The following is a 21,320-nucleotide window of genomic DNA, read 5'->3' as shown; positions in this document are numbered from 1 at the left end:
TGAACCCAGGAGATGGAGGTTGCAGTGAGCCGAGATCACGCCACTGCACTCCAGCCTGGGCGACAAGAGCAAAAAACTCTGTCTCAAAAAAAAAAAAAAAAAGAATAAAGATCAGTTTGGATAAATTAATGCTTATTAGCAATGTCTTGTACAGCACTTCAGTTTCTCAATACATTATCTAATTCAATCCTTACAACAATACCCTATCCCCATTTTGTGGATAAATATACTCATGTTCAGAAGGTTGAATAAATTATCTAAGGTTGAATAGTTCCTGACCTAGAGCTCGAATCTTCAGTTTCTATCATATTCTTGCCCTTCCCCTGGGGTAACTAACATTCACTCACTAGTATAGGAGCTCAAATAAGCGAGAGAACATATAAATGAATACAAAGGAGACATTCACCTGCCTTCTCTTTTCCTTACATAGAGAAGGTTGATTATCTGCTATTGTGAAGTTTGCCTTTTGAAGGATAGAAATGAGAACACTTTCTTAAATTTTGCCTCTATGCCAAGAAATTAGAGTGGTACCACCAAGTAGTTCCATTTTCAAACTATCACTGTAGCTAAAGCTATGTGATGAGGGCCAAGGAAGAGAAGAAGTATTCTTGCACTTCAAAATGCACAAAAATACCAGTCAGTAGCATAATATAAAGGAATTTAGTGGACAGAAGTTGACCTCAATCTGGCTCCAGGTAGGCTCTTAACCCCTACCCTACACTTCTTCTTCATGGGGAAGCCAACTGGGCCACTGGAAGATTCAGCAGCTACCATTTGCAGCTAAGGGACAGCCCCTCCCTGCTTAGCAACCAGTGAATATGCATTTATGGAACACCGGCTAACTGCAACACACACTCCTATGTATGAGGGAAAATACAGCAAATGTTAAAGGAGATGCCTTCCCTTGCCTTCAAGAAACTTAAGTGTAGTTGCAAGGAAATGATTAGCAGCAAACAAAGCCATAGAGAAGTAAGGGCTAAGGTCTGTGAAACAAGCCTGGAAAATAACCTTGTCCTTGAAAAAAACAAAAAGAAAGAAAGAAAAGAAACTCCAAGCCCCTTGTGATGGAAACCATTAAGTTTGCTTCACTTCTGTTTTTAGGAAGATACAAACCCAGTCTTAATGAGCCTCAAGGCCACAACTACTAGAGACATTTAGGAATTGTCACCACATTCTAATCTATATATCCTCTGTCTGGCCCTTCCTGTTATTATTTTGTAAAACTTTTGAAGATCTGAGCAATGTTTAAAACCATGAATCCCACTTTTTTTTATAAGTAATATTTAGGCTGAATAAACAAGAGAAAATAGGACATAAATGGGAGCTAACATTGTGCCTTCATTTATAATGTATTCCCAAGTTGTGAGTTTGGTTTATCAGCAATTTATCATGCCGAATTCCAAGTCATATTTATCTATGCAGATCAAACACTTGATTCTATTTTTGCCTTAATTTTTGGGGGGGTATGTTTATGACCAAGTCATATGGTATTTTCTGTGACAGATAAAATGCACAGGTTATTCCAATCTGACTCAGCCAGTCATAGCAACATGTAGTCCTTCTCATGCCTTAAGAATGAGTATCAAGGATTCAAATGGAGTTCCAGATGGCATCCAAAAAGCTTATATTTTATGCATCACTTATTCTGTCTAACAGTAGAAAAAGAATATTTGAGGCCAAAAACAGACCTTGCATGTAGTATGTGGAAAAGTAGAAATTGCCCTGATAGTTTAACAATTTGAAATTCGAGACATTAATTGCTTTATGAAGCATTTGTCACATCATATACAATATTTTATGCCTATCATATATATACTTATTATGAAAGATAAAGAAATTATGCATTCTCTCTAACTAAGACTTTGTATCCTTGACCAATAACCACCTCCACCCTAGCCGCTGGAAACCACCCTTCTACTCTCTGCTTCTACAAGTTCTACTTTTTTACTGAGATCATGCAGTATTTGTCTTTCTGTTCCTGGCTTATTTCACTTGACATAATGTCCTTCAGGCCCATCCATGTTGTCACAAACGACAGAATTTCCTTCTTAAGACTGAAGAGTATTCCATTGTGTATATGTAGCACATTTTCTTAATTAATTCATCTGTTGATGGACACTCAGATTGATTCCATATCTTGGCTCTTGTGAATAATGATGCAGTGAACATAGGAGTGCAGATATCTTTTTGACATACTGATTCCGCTTTTTTGGGAGATATACCCAGTAGTGGGACTGCTGAATCATCTAGTAGTTTTATTTTTTATTTTTTATTATTATTATTATTTTTTTTTTTTTGAGACAGAGCCTTGCTCTGTCGCCCAGGCTGGAGTGTAGTGGTGCCATCTAGGCTCACTGCAACCTCTTCCTCCTGGGTTCAAGTGATTTTCCTGCCTCAGCCTCCTGAGTAGTTGGGATTACAGGCATATGCCACCATGCCCAGCTAATTTTTGTATTTTAAGTAGAGATGGGGTTTCACCATGTTGACCAGGCTGGTCTCGAACACCTCAGGTGATCCATCCACCTCAGACTCCCAAAGTGCTGCAATTACAGGTGTGAGCCATGGCACCTGGCCTAGTAGTTCTATTTTTAATTTTTTGAGGAACCTGCATACTGCTTTGCATAATGGCTCTAGGAATTTACATTCTACCAGCAGTGCCCAAGGATTCCATTTCTCCACATTCTGGCCAATCAATCTCCTGTCTTTTTGAGAACAGACATTTCAACAGGTGAGAGATGATATCTCACTGTGGTTTTGATTTGCATTTCCCTGATGATTAGTGATCTTGTACTTTTTTTCATATAACTGCTGGACGTTAATATGTCTTCCTTTGAGAACTGTGTATTCAGGAGAAAATAACCACTTCTCAGAGGAGCTTTTATTTCAAAGTGTCCAGGAAAAAAAAAATTTTAATGGAAAATTTATCCTAGTGTAAGTTGTCTTTTATATTTTGACCCTATTTGTAAGATAAACTGGATGACAAAAAACTGGAACACAAAGGCTTCAGGAGGATTACTTACTTGCATTGTATATTGCCTTAGGTCCTTTGCAGAAAATTATACTCATTAAAGTTCAAGGCTATGATGTGATAAAACCTGTTTCAGGAAATGAGTCTACATCGCAAATCTTGAGGAAGTAACATTTGAGTTTCAAAACAAAAAAGCAATTTTCAATGTCATATCTAGGTTAACCCAAAAGATTTATTTCACCCTATTTAGCTGCCTCTAAGATGGATGCTGAAGATAATTACACTGTGGAACAAACAGTACGATGCTTCACACTCACCTCACAGGCTCTGTTATTCCCACGTACTGCCAGAGATACGCCAAAATAAAATCACTGCAACCTTTTGTGTAACAACACCAGGCAGTTATAAACCTTGACAGTATTATTTTCTATTTATATATAGTATATGTTATTTTTTACAAGTATAAAATATAACATATTTTATAAATATAAAATAGAATATATTTATTCTATTCTCTTTGACACAAAGTGACCATAAGACATATTACTTAAGTATGACTAGCAAAATCATGGGGCTTGTCATTCAGGTGGAAACTCTTACCTAACTGTTCAGTTTTTGTTCACTGCACCATTTACATAAGGCAAACTAATGCCACAAACTGTGCAAAACAATGCACAGTGTTTGAATGAGTGGCTAAAATAAAACTCTAATGAATGGGGTTTGAAAAATGCAACTTTGAGGACACCGTTGAGTAAATGCTACACACTGCACATTTTACAAAATTTCGTTGAAGAACACGTGGATATTCTTTTTAGGATTATGGAAGGAAGCAAAATTTCAGCTCCTACATGCAGCTTTTGTGGCCTTTGTCTGGAATAGTTATCTTCCATTAATTATTTAGATATCATTCATTTCCTAAGACAACATTTAGGGAGACTGCCTTAAGTACAATTTGTCCACTACCCAGATAAGAATTCTTTTTGGTGGAACGTTGATAAATATTACTTGGCAGTAACACCAAGTTAAAATATTTGTTTCACAGTTGATGTTAATAACTATTATAAATAAAGTGAATTTTACAAGGCATACTCAGATCTAAAACAGCAATATGGAGGCTCTTCAAATCCATTGAAACTTTATACCAGCCTATGGAAGTAGAGGTTTTTATGCAAATTCTTCAAGAAATATGCTCTGAACTTTTAATTCCTTAGATTGATAGAGGAATTAAATCATGATATAACTAATAGGTTTGTGGTACATATTGCTGCTGCTTAATCTAACTCTGTCTTCCCAGTGTTCTATATAAATTAGATATTTCATTATCTGAAAACAGTCAACCCCATCCCCTGGTGATAGCTCTAGGACTCCTTTTGAGTTCATTAAATCTGTATTCTCAGTCTCCAAACTTCTGGTTAATTCAAGCAGAGAAGTCAACTAGCCCATGAACTGAAATAGTGTCATCTGAATGTTTTTTTATTTTGCAGTGTGATAAAAGTCTTGCACTTTTTATTTCTGAAAGTTTCTGCTTTCACTGAGAACATAATAGGCAATGCACCCTTATGTAGTCTTATACACAAAGTCATAGTCAGGCTAAATTCAAACACCCATGTGAGATAGAAGCCAAGGTTTATTTTCTGGAGAAAAGCCACACATTACAACAAAGTGAACAATGAAGCCAGCGTCCTTATCACTGGTGACCAAAACATTTGTGACTCTGGGCATTGGCCCCACAAATGTAATAATCATTCTGCATAGGAAGTAAGTTTTGCTAATTAAAAATGGATCTAATATATTTTCTACTCTTCAGCCAAGAATTAAAAAGTAATAGTGAGAAATTTAAATCACTTGGGTGCTACATTGAGCCATTTTGGAGAAACAGTTCAGAGAATGTCATGGCAGCCTCAAATTGCTGCTCAGCAGCAGCCCAGCTCAGAAGATTGCAGGAAAGGAAGAGCATAGTCATTCTTACATGAGAACTGTCCTTAACCAGGTGAACAGACTCTCCATTTTTCACCCTGGCTTTATCTCATTTAAGTCCCAACCAATCTACCTATCATTTTAGGTTTTACTATCTGGTAGTATTTAGGGGCCTGGCGGGGGGAGGAAACCCTCAATACTCAGAATTAGACTTGGTGATAAAAATCTTGACACATAAACAGAATAAAGGGCTTTCATTACTCCTTTAAACCACGGTGTCATTCGGTCTTCAATAAGAACTGTAAGAATTTCTTTCATCAGGAGAAAGAAAAAAAGGACAAGAGCCTGCATGATGTAGCAGAACTCTCATTAAACACAGCAGGAGCTTTAACTGGAATCCAGGGTAAGGTGAGGTACCAGGTTAAACAATTTACTGCTTCTATTACAATTTTGATCACAAGGACTGATTCATGTCATCTAGTTTCTTTTCCTTGTCACTATCACTGGTGCCAAGAATACATCAAATTGAAATTTAAGAGCCTCATATGTTTCTGTATAACCCAGTGATGGGTTGTACCGCTTTGACCTTCTTAAATGTCCCTTTATTTGATTTGATATCTATTCCCATAGCAAAACTCTAATGCTTTGCTTGGTCAAAATATTAATCTTTCAAAACCTCCCTGGCTTAGAAAACCATAATTTCTGTAGAGAGAGATGGGTAGAATGTGGACTGAATCTAATTTTATTCTAAAGCAATTAGCATTACATCATCATAGCAGAAATATCTAGAATATTACCTCACGTCAGTGATCTTCTGAGATGTTAGAAAGTATTTAAAAATCTGAGTTATTTCTTTTTCTTTTTAAATGTTACATCATTAATTACATGTTCATCAGCCAAAATATTTTATGCTCCGCATTTGAGCCGATATAATATGTAAGAAGTGTTCAAAATGAAATTATTGGCCGGGCAATGTAGCTCATGCCTGTAATCCCAGCACTTCGGGAGGCCAAAGGGGGCGGATCATGAGGTCAGGAGATCGAGACCATCCTGGCTAACACGGTGAAACCCCGTCTCTACTAAAAAATACAAAAAATTATCCGTGCATGGTGGTGGGCGACTGTAGTCCCAGCTACTCAGGAGGCTGAGGCAGGAGAATGGTGTGAACCCGGGAGGCGGAGCTTGCAGTGAGCCGAGATCGCGCCACTGCACTCCAGCCTGGGCGACAGAGGGAGACTCCGTCTCAAAAAAAAAAAAGAAAAAGAAAAAAAAAAAGAAATTATTTTAGTCTATTTTGTCTTTTAAAAAGAATATCACAGGGATGGACCTCCCAAAAGGATTTTTAAATGGGATTACATATCTGACTTTTAAAAAAATAATCTGATCTTGAGTTATAGTGCCCCAAAGTAAGCAAACTTCCAAACATACACAATATGATCAGAATTGAGTTAAAATTATCATCGGGGCTTAATTTCTGAAATTAAAAAGGAAATGTTATTTCCTTATGGAAAAAAAAAGGAACCAAAAATGAACTGCAAGGTAGCTGATTTCTGTCTATGTTAAGACTTAGGTAATGGGAGAAAGAGAAAAGGGAGGACAGAGTTAGGAAAAGGCAGGGTTTAACAATTGCGGGTGCAAGACTCAGGTCTTTTTAGAACCCATTTGCAGAGAACCTTGTTCCTCCCATTAACTGCTGCCTTTTTAAATCCTGGCACCAGCTCTGAGGACTGCAGGGTCCATAGCTAGTGCCCCACTCTACCCAGTTTAAAGACACCACTGCCTGGAAATGACAGGGGTTTCTTTCCCTAAGGAAAGAAGTGCTTTCTGCCACTGTATATATAAACTGGCAAGCTTCAAATAAAGTGCTTTTGTCCTTTCTGTCTATCAGAAACTGTGCAAATCGAATTGCTGTAAAACCAAGGGCAAGAGACATCTATCCTGCATTCTTTAGCATCTGATTTTATCCTTTACTTTATCCCCAGGCACTTTTCAAAAGGAAAAAATGAGGTTGCATTTAAATTGAGTATTTAGGACTTGCCAAGAAAACCTCCCACTAGGCTAATATGATTGCAGGGAAAACAAGAGAAAGGAAAAGTGGAAAGGGAATATGCTAACAGATCTGGGCCTCATCAGCAGAGCCGTCCTGAACACAAGGCCATGGTTAGCCATCTGGTCCTACAAATGACGTTTTCCTTATGGTCATTAAGAACACCAGTGTGTCGGGACACAAACAAGTATTCCTTTCAGAGATTATGACACATTTTCTCCCAAAGTAGTATATTAATGACATTTCCAGAGCATTCTTTACTATCTTTTATATGTGATCAGGAAGTCTAATACATATTGCTACTTCTTTTACAAAACACAGCATTAGCCAAAACTAAGGTGTCAAATAAAATTTTGCCTAGGATGAATAAACGGAAGAAATTCTTATGCTACTGCACTATCAATTCCAAATTAAATAACAACAAAATGATGTGTTAAAATTCATGTTAATGATTGTTCCCACACAAGCCGGAAAAAAAATCTTTCTGAGAAGGGTCTTTCACCAGTTAATCCTACCTTTCAAAGTGTTCAGTGGCTCCAAACTCAGTTACTGTTTCCTATCAGTTCTTCTTTCATTAAGTCTCTTCCCTTTTTTTTTCTCTTTGCACTATTTCCCTTAGCCAGGTACATAACCTCATGTGCCTTATTCATTTGTGTCTTAAGTTTGTTTCCTGATGACATACCTTTCCAGCAATGCCATCTGGGGAGTTTGGGCAACTGTACCACGTTAGGAGGAAACTCTTCTTCACAGCAGAGTGTGCGTTTGCTTCAGGGAAGCAATCAGGATTTGCTTGGACTGTGGTTGCAGCTCGCTTTTAAGGATCTCCCTAGAATGCAAGCAACTCGTCAATGAGAATCTGTGCAGTGGCTGTCACTGGGTAGCGTTATGCTATGTGGAGTCATAGCCTTTGATACAAATAACAGTAAAGATAAGAATGCTATTAAAGGAATCGCCCACAGAGGTTAACTGGGTTTTGTCTCCAGAGCACCTTGAACAAGAAAGAACATTTTTGTCAGTCATTTTCTTAGTTTTAGCTGCTAAAACAAAGTACCATAGACTAGGTGGCTTATAAACAACAGAAATTTATTTTTCACAGCTTTGGAGACTGGAAGTCTGCGATCAGGCCACCAGAATGATCAGATTCTAGTTAGGGCCCATTTTGGATTTGCAGACTGCCAATTTCTAGTTGCATTTTCATGTGGCAAAAAGAGATTGAGCTAGCTCTCTGGTCTTCTTATAAGGACCCTAATCCCATTCATGAAAGCGTCACCTTCATAACCTAATTACTCTCCAAAGACCCCACCTCCAAATACCATCACATTGGGAATTAGATTTCAAATACAAATTTTGGGGGGACACAAATATTCAGTCCATAATAGTAATGATTATTCATTACACATAGGGCTCCAAATGTGCTGGCTCCTGACAATTTTTACTCTAAACTCTCTTTATTAGCTTGTCAAGCATAATTAGGGCAGTAGCCTTAGTGAAAATTATTGAATTTCATTTCCTAAGGACAGATATTGAGAAGTCTTTCTTCGCTAAAAATTCATGTTCTGCTACAGCTTTCATCTGTTACTATTTTGTGAGATGGAAAATCTTTAATTTTATTTTTATGTTTGGATTGACCCCTCTTAATAAAGTTGGCATGTAATATGCTTCATATACTTCTAATATGTGCTTAATTTTGCAAAATGTTTTGGATACCAGATTGCATTTCTCTTCCAAAAAAGGTACCAGTCTACAAAACCTTGCTGTTATGTTTTCAATTAGTTCATGGAATTAAATGTATTAAATCACCAAATGTTTTATCCTCTGGCAGAAATTGATTCTCACTGAACATCCATATGAATCTGGATCTGGCTGGGCCTTTATTAAGTGACACAATTTCACTAACAGAATAAATAATTGATACAAAGAAATTTGGTTTAGCCTTCTAAAATTCCAATGGTGTTCAATAAAGTATCTCAGAATGGGTGTTCCAGGACTTTTCTGGCACAGGACAAAATGTATTGCTTATTTTAAGAAAATAAGCTAAATAGTGAGGGGATTATTTTAGCAGATCCTCAGGATGTGTTAGGTTGAATCATAGGCAAATGATATTTGATCTTTGCACCTGTTAACACATTGAACCTCACCCTAGAAATGTAGAGCTAGAAGAAAGCCTTCTGGCAGTTTTAAAATAGATTGATTTACTGCAATTTATCCAGAAGCTTCACCATTTTCACTGGCTACATGTGACTTTGGCCTCTGTGGAGCTATATCCTCATTTGTAAAATTGGTGGTGAGGTAAGTGGACAGTTGACTAAATAATCTCTTAGAATAATTCTAGCATCTGTGGATCTAAAGCATCCAGGGGTTGAATATGTTTCTTTCTGGCCAAGGAAAGGTGGACCTGTCAATAATACCCAAACTCATCTTCCAAGAATCCTCTTTCCCAAGATACCCACTCTCCCTTGGGTTATATTATCGTAATAACCAGAAGCCCCTGCCAAGAGGCAACTGTTAACCTGGGAGGTCTATATTTTAGGTCACAGCCATCTGCTTATACTTTCTCACAAGTTAGTGCACAGTATACCCATCATTTTCTTCCATTTTCCTTAATTTATTAATTTTACTAATTGCATAATTAACAAAGATAAGAAGATTTGCCTCCTTACCCCCATCTGGTAGTTTGCAGATACCTGACCTAATGACAACTGACAGTGATGAGATACTCACCAAGTTTACCAGGGCAGGAGGACTCCTAGAGGAAAAATGAGAAGATGAAATGGGGAAGGGGAGTGAAGGACTAAGGAGGTGACAATCTGGACTCTTGCAACTGCGTGGCAAGATTGGCACCCATGCTGGGTTGCAAGGGAGGGAAGGAGATCCTCATCAGATGTAATCAGAGCTCAGATCCAGGGCTTTGATGTGTGTAGAAAGAGAGAAAGACAAAGAACTTAAAACAGAGCCGCCACTTGACCCTGCAATCCTATTACTTGGTATATACCCAAAGGAAAATAAATCCTTCTACTAAAAATACAGGTGCGCTGGTATGTTCATGGCAGCACTATTCACAATAGCTAAGACATGGAATCAACCTAGATCCCCATCTATTTAGGTTGTATAAAGAAAATGTGATAAATATACAGCATGCAATACAATATGGCCATGAGAAAAAATAAAATCATGTCCTTTGCTGCAACATGGATGCAGCTGGGATCCATAATCCTGAGTGAACTAACACAGGAACAGAAAACCAAATACAGCATGTTCTCATTTATAAGTGGGAGCTAAACACTGAGCACACATGGACATAAATATGAGAACAATAAATTCTGTGGACTACTAGAGGGGGAAGGAGAGAGGTTTGTAAAACTACCTATCAGATACTATGCTCAGTAGTACCTGAGTGATGGGATCTGCACCCCAAACATCAGCATCATGTAATATTCCCATGTAAAAAGACTTCACATATACCCCTTGTATCTAAAATAAAACTTGAAATTTAAAAAAAAAGAAAAAAAAGAAAAAAAAAAGAGGCTGGGCATAGAGGCTCACACCTGTAATCCCAGCACTTTGGGTGGCCAAGGTGGGCAGATTGCTTGAGCCCAGGAATTCGAGGCCAGCCTGAGAAATCTGGTGAAACTCTGTCTGTACAAAAAATACAAAAATTATCCAGGCATGGTGGAGCACACCTGTAGTCCCAGCTACTGGGGAGGCTGAGGGGGGAAGATCACTTGAGCCCAGGAAATGGAGGTTGCAGTGAGCTGAGATCACACCACTGCACTACAGCCTGGGTGACAGAGCAACTCTGTCTCAAAGAGAAAGAGAGAGGAAAAGAAAAAAGAAAAGATGGACAGATAAGAAAATGCCCTTGGAGATTAAGAGAAAGCAGCAACATAGGACCCTGGACAATGTGTTTGTTTAATAACTATCCTGATGAGTTCTCTGACTATTCCCAAATGAGTACGAGGCAATTCAGGCTGAACCAACAGAGGAGCCCTCCAGAATCTTATTTATGTACAACAGACATGCATGCACATTTACTAGAATGAGCCCCTCTCTCTGGTAGTCATGTCTGTTTCCACTGATTCCATCTGTTTCATCTCTCTCCCTCCTATCCTGCTAGACCTTAATTCCTTCAACCTTCCCTGTTTTTCTAAGTCCCTTTCTTTCCCTTGTTATTTAACCTGCTATACTACGCAATTCATGTCCTCTGCGATAAGGAACATGCACTTCAGAGTTCTGTTGACATCTTGTATTCATTTATATTTAGTGAAAGAATGCAAAGGAGTCTACCTGGCAATATTCACTCTGCAGGAGGCAATAATTATTATTCAAATTAAAAGAAGCAGTAAAGGGAAATTCAGAAAAAGTGAAATATACTAATCTTCAGCTTTTCATTTCAGCCTACAAGGAAAAAATGAAGGAGCTGTCCATGCTGTCACTGATCTGCTCTTGCTTTTACCCGGAACCTCGCAACATCAACATTTATACTTACGATGGTGAGTTACCTATGATAGACATGCCCCTGCTAGCTAGATCATTAGGAAAGGTTGATATATACTTGTTTCTCACTACTCCTGATATAATTACATCAATATCTTGTAGATCTCACTATTGACTTGCTATGTCTAGCTATTATGTCCAATTGATTACCTATTGCTCAAAACAGTTTGAATTTGGTGCTGATAACAACACATCAATGTCTGTTAAGAAATGTGGGTGGATTCTTATTAACAGCCACATACAGCGTATCAACATCCACAATATGTCTAAGGCCTTTCTTTGCAAATAATATAATAGGCTAAGACATAATTGGAGTAGATCATAATTTATAAGAAAATGCTTTATACTTAGAAAACTCAAGAGAAAGCATCAACAACCATCACTGTTTTTGCTTTATTGTGGTATTTATATAGTTTCTATATTTGGTGTATACATGTCAACAAGCTAATGATCATAATAATAATTGACTCAATAAATAAAACTGACTTACGACTGAGGCCCTACATAAAGAGGGTCTGAAAAGAAAAGCCTAAAGAATTAGCATGGCAATTAACATTATGGAGGTGCAACTCTTTAGGTTTGATTTATCCTGATTCATTTTGCTTACTTCAGCTCTGCCATAATCCACATGACCTTGGGCAAATTGATACTTGGATTATCTGAGTCTCATTTAACTCTAGCATCTTCCTCTTGAGGTTGTTGTGAGGTTTAAATGGTTTAATGTAAGTCAAATACTCAAAACCAAGCCTAGCTCGTTATATCACTCTACAATGATAGCTATCATTATCAACATCATCCTTACCTAATTGAGTCAATTTAACTAAAATATTTTATACAGTTCTATGTATCCTAGATATCCCTAAGGCATATTTTGCCAACTCTCAGGCTCACAATTATTTTTCTTTTCCACATATGTAAAGAAAGACATTAACGACAAGACAAACTGACCTTGTGGCAGTTAACCCCTTCTGTGCCTTTAAAGCCTATTCGAAGACTCAAAGGCATTTTCCTTCCAAAGTTATTCTATCATGGCACAAAAATCATAAATGCTCGTTAACTCTTCCATAAGGGAGTGTCCTCCATGTGAAAGGAATTCTGTCTCCAAACAAAACATTCATTAGAATGCAGGGCCAATGCCTACTTTGTACAAATTCATTCGGTCAGCAAATAAATTAGACAGACCTTTATTACTTGCTAGATGTAGCTGTGAGGAAGGATCCAGCTACGTTTCTTACGAGACTCTAATGTCTAACTATGGGTTGTCACTGAGGATCCAGAGTTCAATACGGCGTAGTCCTCACCTTCAGAGAATTTAGGGCTTAGTAGAAGAGTCTTACATGAACGACCAGAATGTAGAACACAGAGTGGTTAGGACAAAGGAGCCAGGGATGGTTTTTGCTCGGTTAGGGACTGAAAAAGGGGGAAGAAAAAATGTGAAGTTATGTGTGAGCTGATTCTTGAAATAAGCTGTTTTTATTTGCCTGTGTTCTCTCATAATCCTTTTCCATAGGCTTCTATAATTTTTATTGAGCTATATTTAAAGTTGAAGTTGAATAGATAATTCAACAGTGCTTGTAAACTGTGCTTCCTAAAAGAGTCTGTAGAGAATTTCAAATTTCTGCAGTCTTTAACTTGACTTGATATTTCTACGCTGAATAATAATGTGACTTGTTTATTACAGGCAAACATTATAACAAGAAATTATTATTATTGTTTACATTTGTAAGCACTAAGTATTTGGTTTGTGCTTTGCACTCAGCATCCTTTATCTTTTAATCTTCACAACCACCTTAGAAAGAAGGCACTCTTTTTACTTCCATCTTTTAAATGAGGAAACAAAAGCATAAAGAAGTTAATTAACTTACCTAGTGTCACACAGCTATTAAGAGGGGCTTACTATTTGGATGCAAATATAGGCAATTCTAATTCCAGAGCCTCTAACCTAAGCCATTTAAAACACTATCACCTTATCAAATAAGTTATTTTTATTTGCCCATGTTATCTTATAATCCTTATCCATAGGCTTACATACTTTTTATAAAATTGTATTTAAAATTTAACTATAATCTTGGATGCCATCAGGAAAATGAAAAACATTTTTACATTTGTGAAGGAAAAAGCCCACATCATTTCCAATATACTTATTGAGTTAGTTTTATCTAGACTATCTGTTAGCAGCTAAGGATCTGAGGTCAAGTCCTGCCAGTCTGGCATTTTACTTGACCACAGCCTCTATGTGCACTAACCAGGCTGCTAAAAGAACATTAATGGGGACATAACCTGCTGGCTTGGTTGCCACAACTTTAAAAAGACGTTAATAAATTAGAGAGCACTTAGAGGTTAGGAAATAATACGGTGGTAAAGATCTAGAAACAGTGCCATTCTGGGGCACTTGAAAATGTTTAGCCTGGGGGAACAACTTGAAATGGAACATAACTGTTTTCAAATACTTGAAAAATGGTGGTGCACCACAGAGAACGGCCTAATCATGGGTAGCTTCACACCTCAAACAAGGATCAGTGGGCTAAAACCAGAGAGATGGAGTTTGGTACTCAATTGAGGGCTGACCAACGAGGTTCTTTTAAAAATCATTACATTTTACTAAATTGTGAGTTCTGTAATTATAAATGTCTTAGCAGGTGCTAGTTATCATCTTTTCTATTATAAATTATACTATTTTATATAATAATTTGTATTATTCAGGCTTAAAACATAAGAGTCTGATAATCTGCTTATCTTTAATACGTAAGCCACTGATAGAAAAAAATGGCTAACCATTCTTCAGTTCTTTTTCTTAATTGACCAATAAAAACTGTATATATTTGTGGTGTATGGCATATTTGGAATTATGTATATATACATTAGGGAATGGCTAAGTCAAGCAAATTCATATATGAATTACCCCACACACCTATCATTTATTTGTGATGAGAACAAAAAATCTACTCTTTCAGTGATTTTCAAGAATACAGTACATTGTTATTAACAATAGTTAGCAGGTTGTACAATAAATCTCTTGTGGCCAGGCGTGGTGGCTCATGCCTGTAATCCCAGCACTTTGGGAGGCCAAAGCAGGCAGATCACGAGGTCAGGAGTTCAAGACCAGCCTGATCAACATGGTGAAACCCTATCTCTACTAAAAATACAAAAATTAGCCGGGCGTGTTGGTGAGCGCCTGTAATCCCAGCTACTCAAGAGGCTTGGGCAGGAGAATTGCTTGAACCTGGGAGGCGGAGGTTGCAGTGAGCCGAGATAGCACCACTGCACTCCAGTCTGGCAACAGAGTGAGACTCTGTCTCAAAAAAAAAAAGAAGAAGAAGAAGAAGAAGAAAAAAGTATCTTGCATTTGTTCTTCCTGTTTAACTGAAATTATGTATTCTTTGACCAACATCTTCCCAGTCTCCACCCCTATCCCCTGGTAACCACAATCCTACTCTGCTTCTCTGAGTTCAATTTTATGAACAGTCCACATGTAAATGAGATCATATGGGATTCGTCTTTCTATGCCTAGCTTATTTCACCTAGCATAATGTTCTCCAGGTTCACCCATATTATCAAAAATTACAAGATTTCCCCCCAACTTTTTAAAGGCTAAATAGTATTCCATGTGTATCTGTATAAATTAGATTAATCGATGTTGCCCCTCCCTCCTCCACCACAGTGGCTCTTTCCCTGGCTCCTAGCTCCAGCCGAGGTACACTAGAGGAGGATATTCTAAGCAGCAACAACACAGGAGCAAAGACATTACAATGGGGTGTTGGCTTATTGCCCCCGTTAGACTGTAAGCATCTTGAGGACAAGGACCCCATCCCAGAGTAATGCTGTCATCCCTGGAGTGGACACTGTGCATGATTGATGACTGGAAGCAATGAATATACAGAAGGGCAAGACAGAAATCAGCAGGATGCTTTGCATATCAGCAGTGACTTTGCCAAATATGCCCAACTGTTCAGGGAGTTATATTGGTTCTAACGTAGCTCCTGTGATTCCTAAGCACAGGAATGGTGATAATATATATAATGGTGTATGCATATATATTCATATCTATATAATGATATCTCATTATATGTGAGAACTGGAGGACTCCATTATTTTTCTTGTCTAACCAAAAAGTGCCTACAGCTATGATAATTTCCAAAAAAATAGATCTGTGCTGCTTGATTTTCATGCAAAGCTCATATTTATTCAAAAGGGAAATAAAGCTTAATTTAAAATCGATTAGGCTAGGTTTTTCTAAGTATGCTTACCATTATTCAACTCCCTATAGGTATTGTCAAATTTCCCAATATTGTAAATATTCGGTTAAAATATATCCGTAGTTATACTAAAGACAGAGAGGTCCTATATGTTCTAAACAACATAGAGCAAATGCTCATAAACAGCATTTTATTCCTATCTCCCGGAATAACAACGCTACTTCCAATTGCTGGAATCTAAATTATTAAAATAAACCCATGCTGCAAGCTTTATATGCTTAACATTTCTCAAATGTTCATTTTTCAGATATGGAAGTGAAGCAAATCAACAAACGTGCCTCTGGCCAGGCTTTTGAGCTGATCTTGAAGCCACCATCTCCTATCTCAGAAGCCCCACGAACTTTAGCTTCTCCAAAGAAGAAAGACCTGTCTCTGGAGGAGATCCAGAAGAAACTGGAGGCTGCAGAGGAAAGAAGAAAGGTAACTTTTTCCATAGGTTTTCCTTCACACTCTCCCTCCCCTTCTCCTCCCTCTCACACATGCGGGCACACCCACACGCACACACACACAGAGAACAATGACAGCTGAACCTGCGCCATCCCAACATGTACAGGTTTTCAGTAAACACAGAGCCAGGTTAGTTGGGGTAAAAACTGTAGATAAATGCTAATTTTAGGCTAGCCAAACCAGAACTCTCAGAAACGGAAAGAGCTTCAGTGCCCTAGTGCCCCTTCCCCTATATTGAATCCCCTTATTATAAAAGCCTCCCTTTCCTAGACCATCAGGCAGACGCACTGTAGAGAAAACACAGCCCTGTCAAACTCCAGTGGTGGGGAGGGGAAGGAGTGCTGCTTCCTCCCTCTCAGGATCTGTGTCGCCCCCTGTGTCAGGCGTGGTTTTCCTTGGAATTACAAATTACAAGATCTTCCCTCCAAGATCTTTCCTGCCCAGATGCTGTTCTCTTGTTCTCTTGGCCACAGGGTAAGGGCCAAGAGCTTGCCCCATTCCTCCTCAGAGTCCCACTGCCTGCCGTGGAAGTTGGTCCTTCCAAGATCAGGACCTTCTCTGAGAGCTTTGAATATGTTCTTTATCTTTTTCTAAGCCTTGATGGGTTTTTTTTTCTCTTTTTGCCATTGGTCCCTGCTTGTATTAAAGAGCTTTTCTTTTGCCAAATTTTTGATTTTCCATAATCACATGGCTAAGAAGAGCCAAGGGTATTGATATTTGAGAACATTCAGGAATCCTAGGGACTCTGTACACAGACAGAAGTTGTCTGAATGTGTCTGTTCCAACCATGTGGTTATGGTAGTTAATCCCATCAAGGTACTCTCGATCATCCAAAAATGGAATTCTTTTAGGTAATTCATCTCCTACATTGTATTTCCCATTACTTTTTATGATACAATTTTAGAATCAGGTAATCACTAAGAGCATGTTCCCTGCACAGTTTTATGATGTTGTCTGTAAAAAGTCAGCCATCACTTTGGACACTTCTATGTTGGATAATTAAAAAGAGAATGGAGACAGTCCTTCTCCTAAAAACTGAATTCTCCAAGAGAGAATGCAGGACAAACACAGATGTGCTGTGTATAGTATATGTGCATATATACACACATATATGTACACAAATATGTGTATTATCAAATAATGAGGCTCAAATGTTAGAAATCCTTAGATTAAATTTTCTAAACAAGAAAACACTAATATTTGTAGTTGAAAAAAAATCCTCCTATGATGTGTAACATGCTGACCTCAATTTTCACCTAAGAGTGATGTTCTCCAAATGTCTGATGAGTATTTCATATATATATATATAAAATTACAATGATAATTGGTATATAGAGATATCTATATTATAGATATATTATATATAGCTATCTCTATATATTACATATACCAATTATAGATATAGATATAACAATGGTAACTGGTATATATGTGATATGTATATGTGTATATGTATACTGTAATTATATATTAATATTGGTATACATATACCATAATTATATATTAATATTGGTGTGTGTATGTGTGTGTGTGTGTGCATATATATATAAAATACTAGTTATCATTGTTCTAAATTTAAAAAACAGGAACCTGAGCTACTAACTCGACTGTATATATACAGGAAGTTGCTTTAAAACATTTATATCAGGTTTTTGTTGTTATTTATAGTTTATTCTCATAGTAAAGCTAAAATAAATTATTCAAAGTTATCAAAACTTTGCTACCAACAGATATAAGCAATGCCTAAAACAGTGGAGAGCATGTTGCACCCAAAGCAGTTTAAGTTCTGACCCAAGCACTGGCATCTTACAGGCAATACGTAGAGATATGAGTCATAGGTTGACATATATTGAGATGCTATGGCTTGATTAGAATACAGAGCCAGTGGCCAGGCGTGGTGGCTCAAGCCTGTAATCCCAGCACTTTGGGAGGCCGAGACGGGTGGATCACGAGGTCAGGAGATCGAGACCATACTGGCTAACCCAGTGAAACCCCGTCTCTACTAAAAAATACAAAAACTAGCCGGGCGAGGTGGCGGGCGCCTGTAGTCCCAGCTATTTGGGAGGCTGAGGCAGGAGAACGGCGTGAACCCAGGAGGCGGAGCTTGCAGTGAGCTGAGATCCGGCCACTGCACTCCAGCCTGGGGGACAGAGCGAGACTCCGTCTCAAAAAAAAAAGAATACAGAGCCAGTGACTGAGGTGAAATTAAAACTCAAACCAAAATTCAACATCCTGATTTAGGATGTTGCTGGTGTTTCTAGGTAATATACTTAATTTGAAAGAAATAATTGAGGATAAAAAAAGAACTAGGATCATCAAAATTAACTAGGTGTCCTTATAAAAGTCCCTGAAGTTCCTAATTAATGAATCTGATAAAGCTCCTGCACCCTGACAGCAAGAAATTATCAATGATTATACATTTAAACAATTGAATTGAACTAGAAACTGGCCACATGGTTAAAAGACATTTACAAATGTAATTATCCAGTGTTATGATGCCCAGAAAAAAAGTATTCCTTGGAACACTTTAAAAGCTATATTCCATCACCTTTCCAGTTATTTGTTAAAAATTTTGTAATGCAAAAATCACCATACAGATTATGTCCTAGTGGTCGGGTTTTATTTTTATCTTTTTATTTTTGTTGTTAATGGTAGAGTTTTAATTAAAAGAAAATACAACTAATTAGCAGAAAGTGCCAACTTTAAAAAATCACTAATTGATTTTACTCTATTGGGTTATATTGACTTAATTAGCACTAATTTAAAGAACTATTAATTCTCTTTTAAGAGACTTTAGCAAGTGCATATATCTCAGTAATTATGTTAGTAAGGACATGCCTATAACCAAAACCCAACTCAACTAGTTAAAACAAAAAGCAAATACGGGACTAAAAAGTCTAGGAGTGGCGACAGCATTAGAAACAGCTGGATCCAGGGATCACAGTATTATCAGAAAATTTTCTTTTAATGCCTGTCATCTCTTCCTGCATTTAATTGGTTTCATTACCAAGAAAGTTAAATTTCAATAGTCAGTTCCAAATTATTTTTCTCACAACTTAGTGCCTCTGGCAGAAACAGAGCTTCTTTTTCCCAATAGTTTAACGAAAGTCCTGAAATTGAGTTTCAATGGCCTGACCTGGATCACATGTCCAACCTAGAATCAATCACTGTGGCCAAGAGGATGTAGTAGTTTGATTTGCTAGCCTGAATCACATGCCCACCACTGACCTGCAAAGGAGTTTAACTAAGATCCCTGGGGTAAGAATTGTGGAGGAGTAGTTCCCCAGAAGAAAATCGAGGTGTTCTCCCAAGAGGAAGGGATAGTGGATCTTAAGTAAACAAAACTATAGATGTCTACATTTTCTCTCTATAAATGTTTAGTGTTCCTATAACAAGTAGAATAATTATTTAGTTCATACACTATTCAATTTGCAACTCTCTTCTGTTGCCCTGCTGCAGTTATTTTCTTATAGATGGAATGAAAAATATCAATCTAGGCAGCTCTGTGAAACAGTACTGTCCAAGGAATATAATGTGAGCCAGGCCAGGTGTGGTGGCTCATGGCTATAATCCCAGCACTTTGGGATGCCGAGGTAGGTGGATCATCTGAGGTCAGGAGTTCAAGACCAACCTGGCCAAAATGGCAAAACCCTACCTCTACTAAAAATACAAAAATTCACTGAGCGTGGTGGCGGGCACCTGTAATCCCAGCTACTGGGGAGGCTGAGGCAGAAGAATTGCTTGAACCCAGGAGGTGGAGGTTGCAGTGAGCAGAGATGGTGCCATTGCACTCCAGCCTGGATGACAGAGCAAGATTCCATCTCAAAAAAAAAGGAAATAAAGAAATATAACGTAAGCCATATGTGTATTTTTAAATTTTCTACAAGCCACATTTTTAAAATAAATGTGAAATGAATTTTAATAAAATATTCTTCACCCAATATATTCAAAACATTATTTAAATATGCATATAATCAATATAGAAGTATTAATGAGCTGTTTCACATTCTTTTATTCATACTAAGTATTTGAAACCCAGTGTATATTTTACATTTACAACTCTTTTCAGTTCATGTTAGATATATTCCCAGTGCCTAGTAGCCAAAGGCAGCCAGTAGCAGATACACATATTAGAACAGAAAACATCTAGAGAATAATGGGGAAACTTTAGGCCTAAGTCTTTCAAATCAATACCAGATAATTATTCAGATTCAACTTTACTTTTACATATATATATTCTTTAAAAATTACATTGATATGGGAACTCGGAAAGTTCAAAATACATTTCCATTCTATGGCTTTAATCTTTACATTGTCAGAGCTAATGCAAGTGTGAAGTTTAGGATGCACTGTAAGTAATAGGATTTTCTAAATCTCACGCCCTCTTGTTCAGCTACCTACTCTATTTCTATTTCAGTTCCTCACTGTGGGGAGGGGACTTCTCTGAACCTGGGTTTCACCTTTTACTCTCTTTCATGGTAACTGGGTTTTCCTTTGTAGCACCTAGCACAATTAGTAAGTAATTAGTATTTATTGACATATTAGTATTTATAGGCATATGTATTTATTTAACCCTATGTCTCCCACTAGATTATAAACTCCATGAAGATAGAACTTGTCTTTTGTTTAATAGTGCTTGGCAATAGTTAGTACTACAAAAAGTATTTTTCTTTCTTCTCCAACTCCTGTTAGCCATTGCCTGAGTACTACAAATGTTTTTAAGTGAATAAATAAATAATAACTTACAGGGCCAAATGTGAAAGTGGCAATATATAGCTTGTTTTGATTTTTTATTCCATCCTCCCATCCTAAAACAATTACAGGCACTAAGTTTCCAAATGACATCTGAAACAGTAGTAAGGAATTCCTAGTCTGGGCAAAATCACTCAGTCAACAAATATTTATCAAGCACTTACTATTTGGCAGGCCCCGTTCTAGGCACAGGGAATACTCATCAACCTTACATTCGAATGGGAGAGAAAGAGCTAATAAATACATATGCAGCATATTAGATGACACAAAATTAGCAGGACAAAGAGAACTGGGGGTGTGGGGGTGAAAGAAGCTATAATATATTCTATAATTATAAATACATATGCAGCATATTAGATGACACAAAATTAGCAGGACAAAGAGAACTGGGGGTGTGGGGGTGAAAGAAGCTATAATATATTCTACAATTATTACTATA

At 37.5% G+C, this 21,320-nt stretch overlaps 1 protein-coding gene across 3 annotated transcripts in view; it reads left to right on the top strand.

Annotated features, from left to right (window-relative positions):
* Positions 1 to 21,320, top strand: part of STMN2 (stathmin 2) — a 55,918-nt gene that overhangs the window by 15,097 nt on the left and 19,501 nt on the right. For all 3 annotated transcript variants that reach the window (XM_011937152.1, XM_011937154.1, XM_011937153.1), the window contains 2 exons: positions 11,327 to 11,422; positions 15,930 to 16,102. In XM_011937152.1, the coding sequence (XP_011792542.1) occupies positions 11,327 to 11,422; positions 15,930 to 16,102 (269 nt within the window). The remainder of the gene's footprint in view (positions 1 to 11,326; positions 11,423 to 15,929; positions 16,103 to 21,320) is intronic.

This window comes from Colobus angolensis, unplaced genomic scaffold (genome assembly GCF_000951035.1).
Source record: "Colobus angolensis palliatus isolate OR3802 unplaced genomic scaffold, Cang.pa_1.0 Scaffold16, whole genome shotgun sequence".
NCBI classification, from domain to species: Eukaryota; Metazoa; Chordata; class Mammalia; order Primates; family Cercopithecidae; genus Colobus; species Colobus angolensis.
The sequence above is the reverse complement of the archived record's forward strand: the minus strand, read 5'-3'. Positions and strand labels throughout refer to the sequence as shown.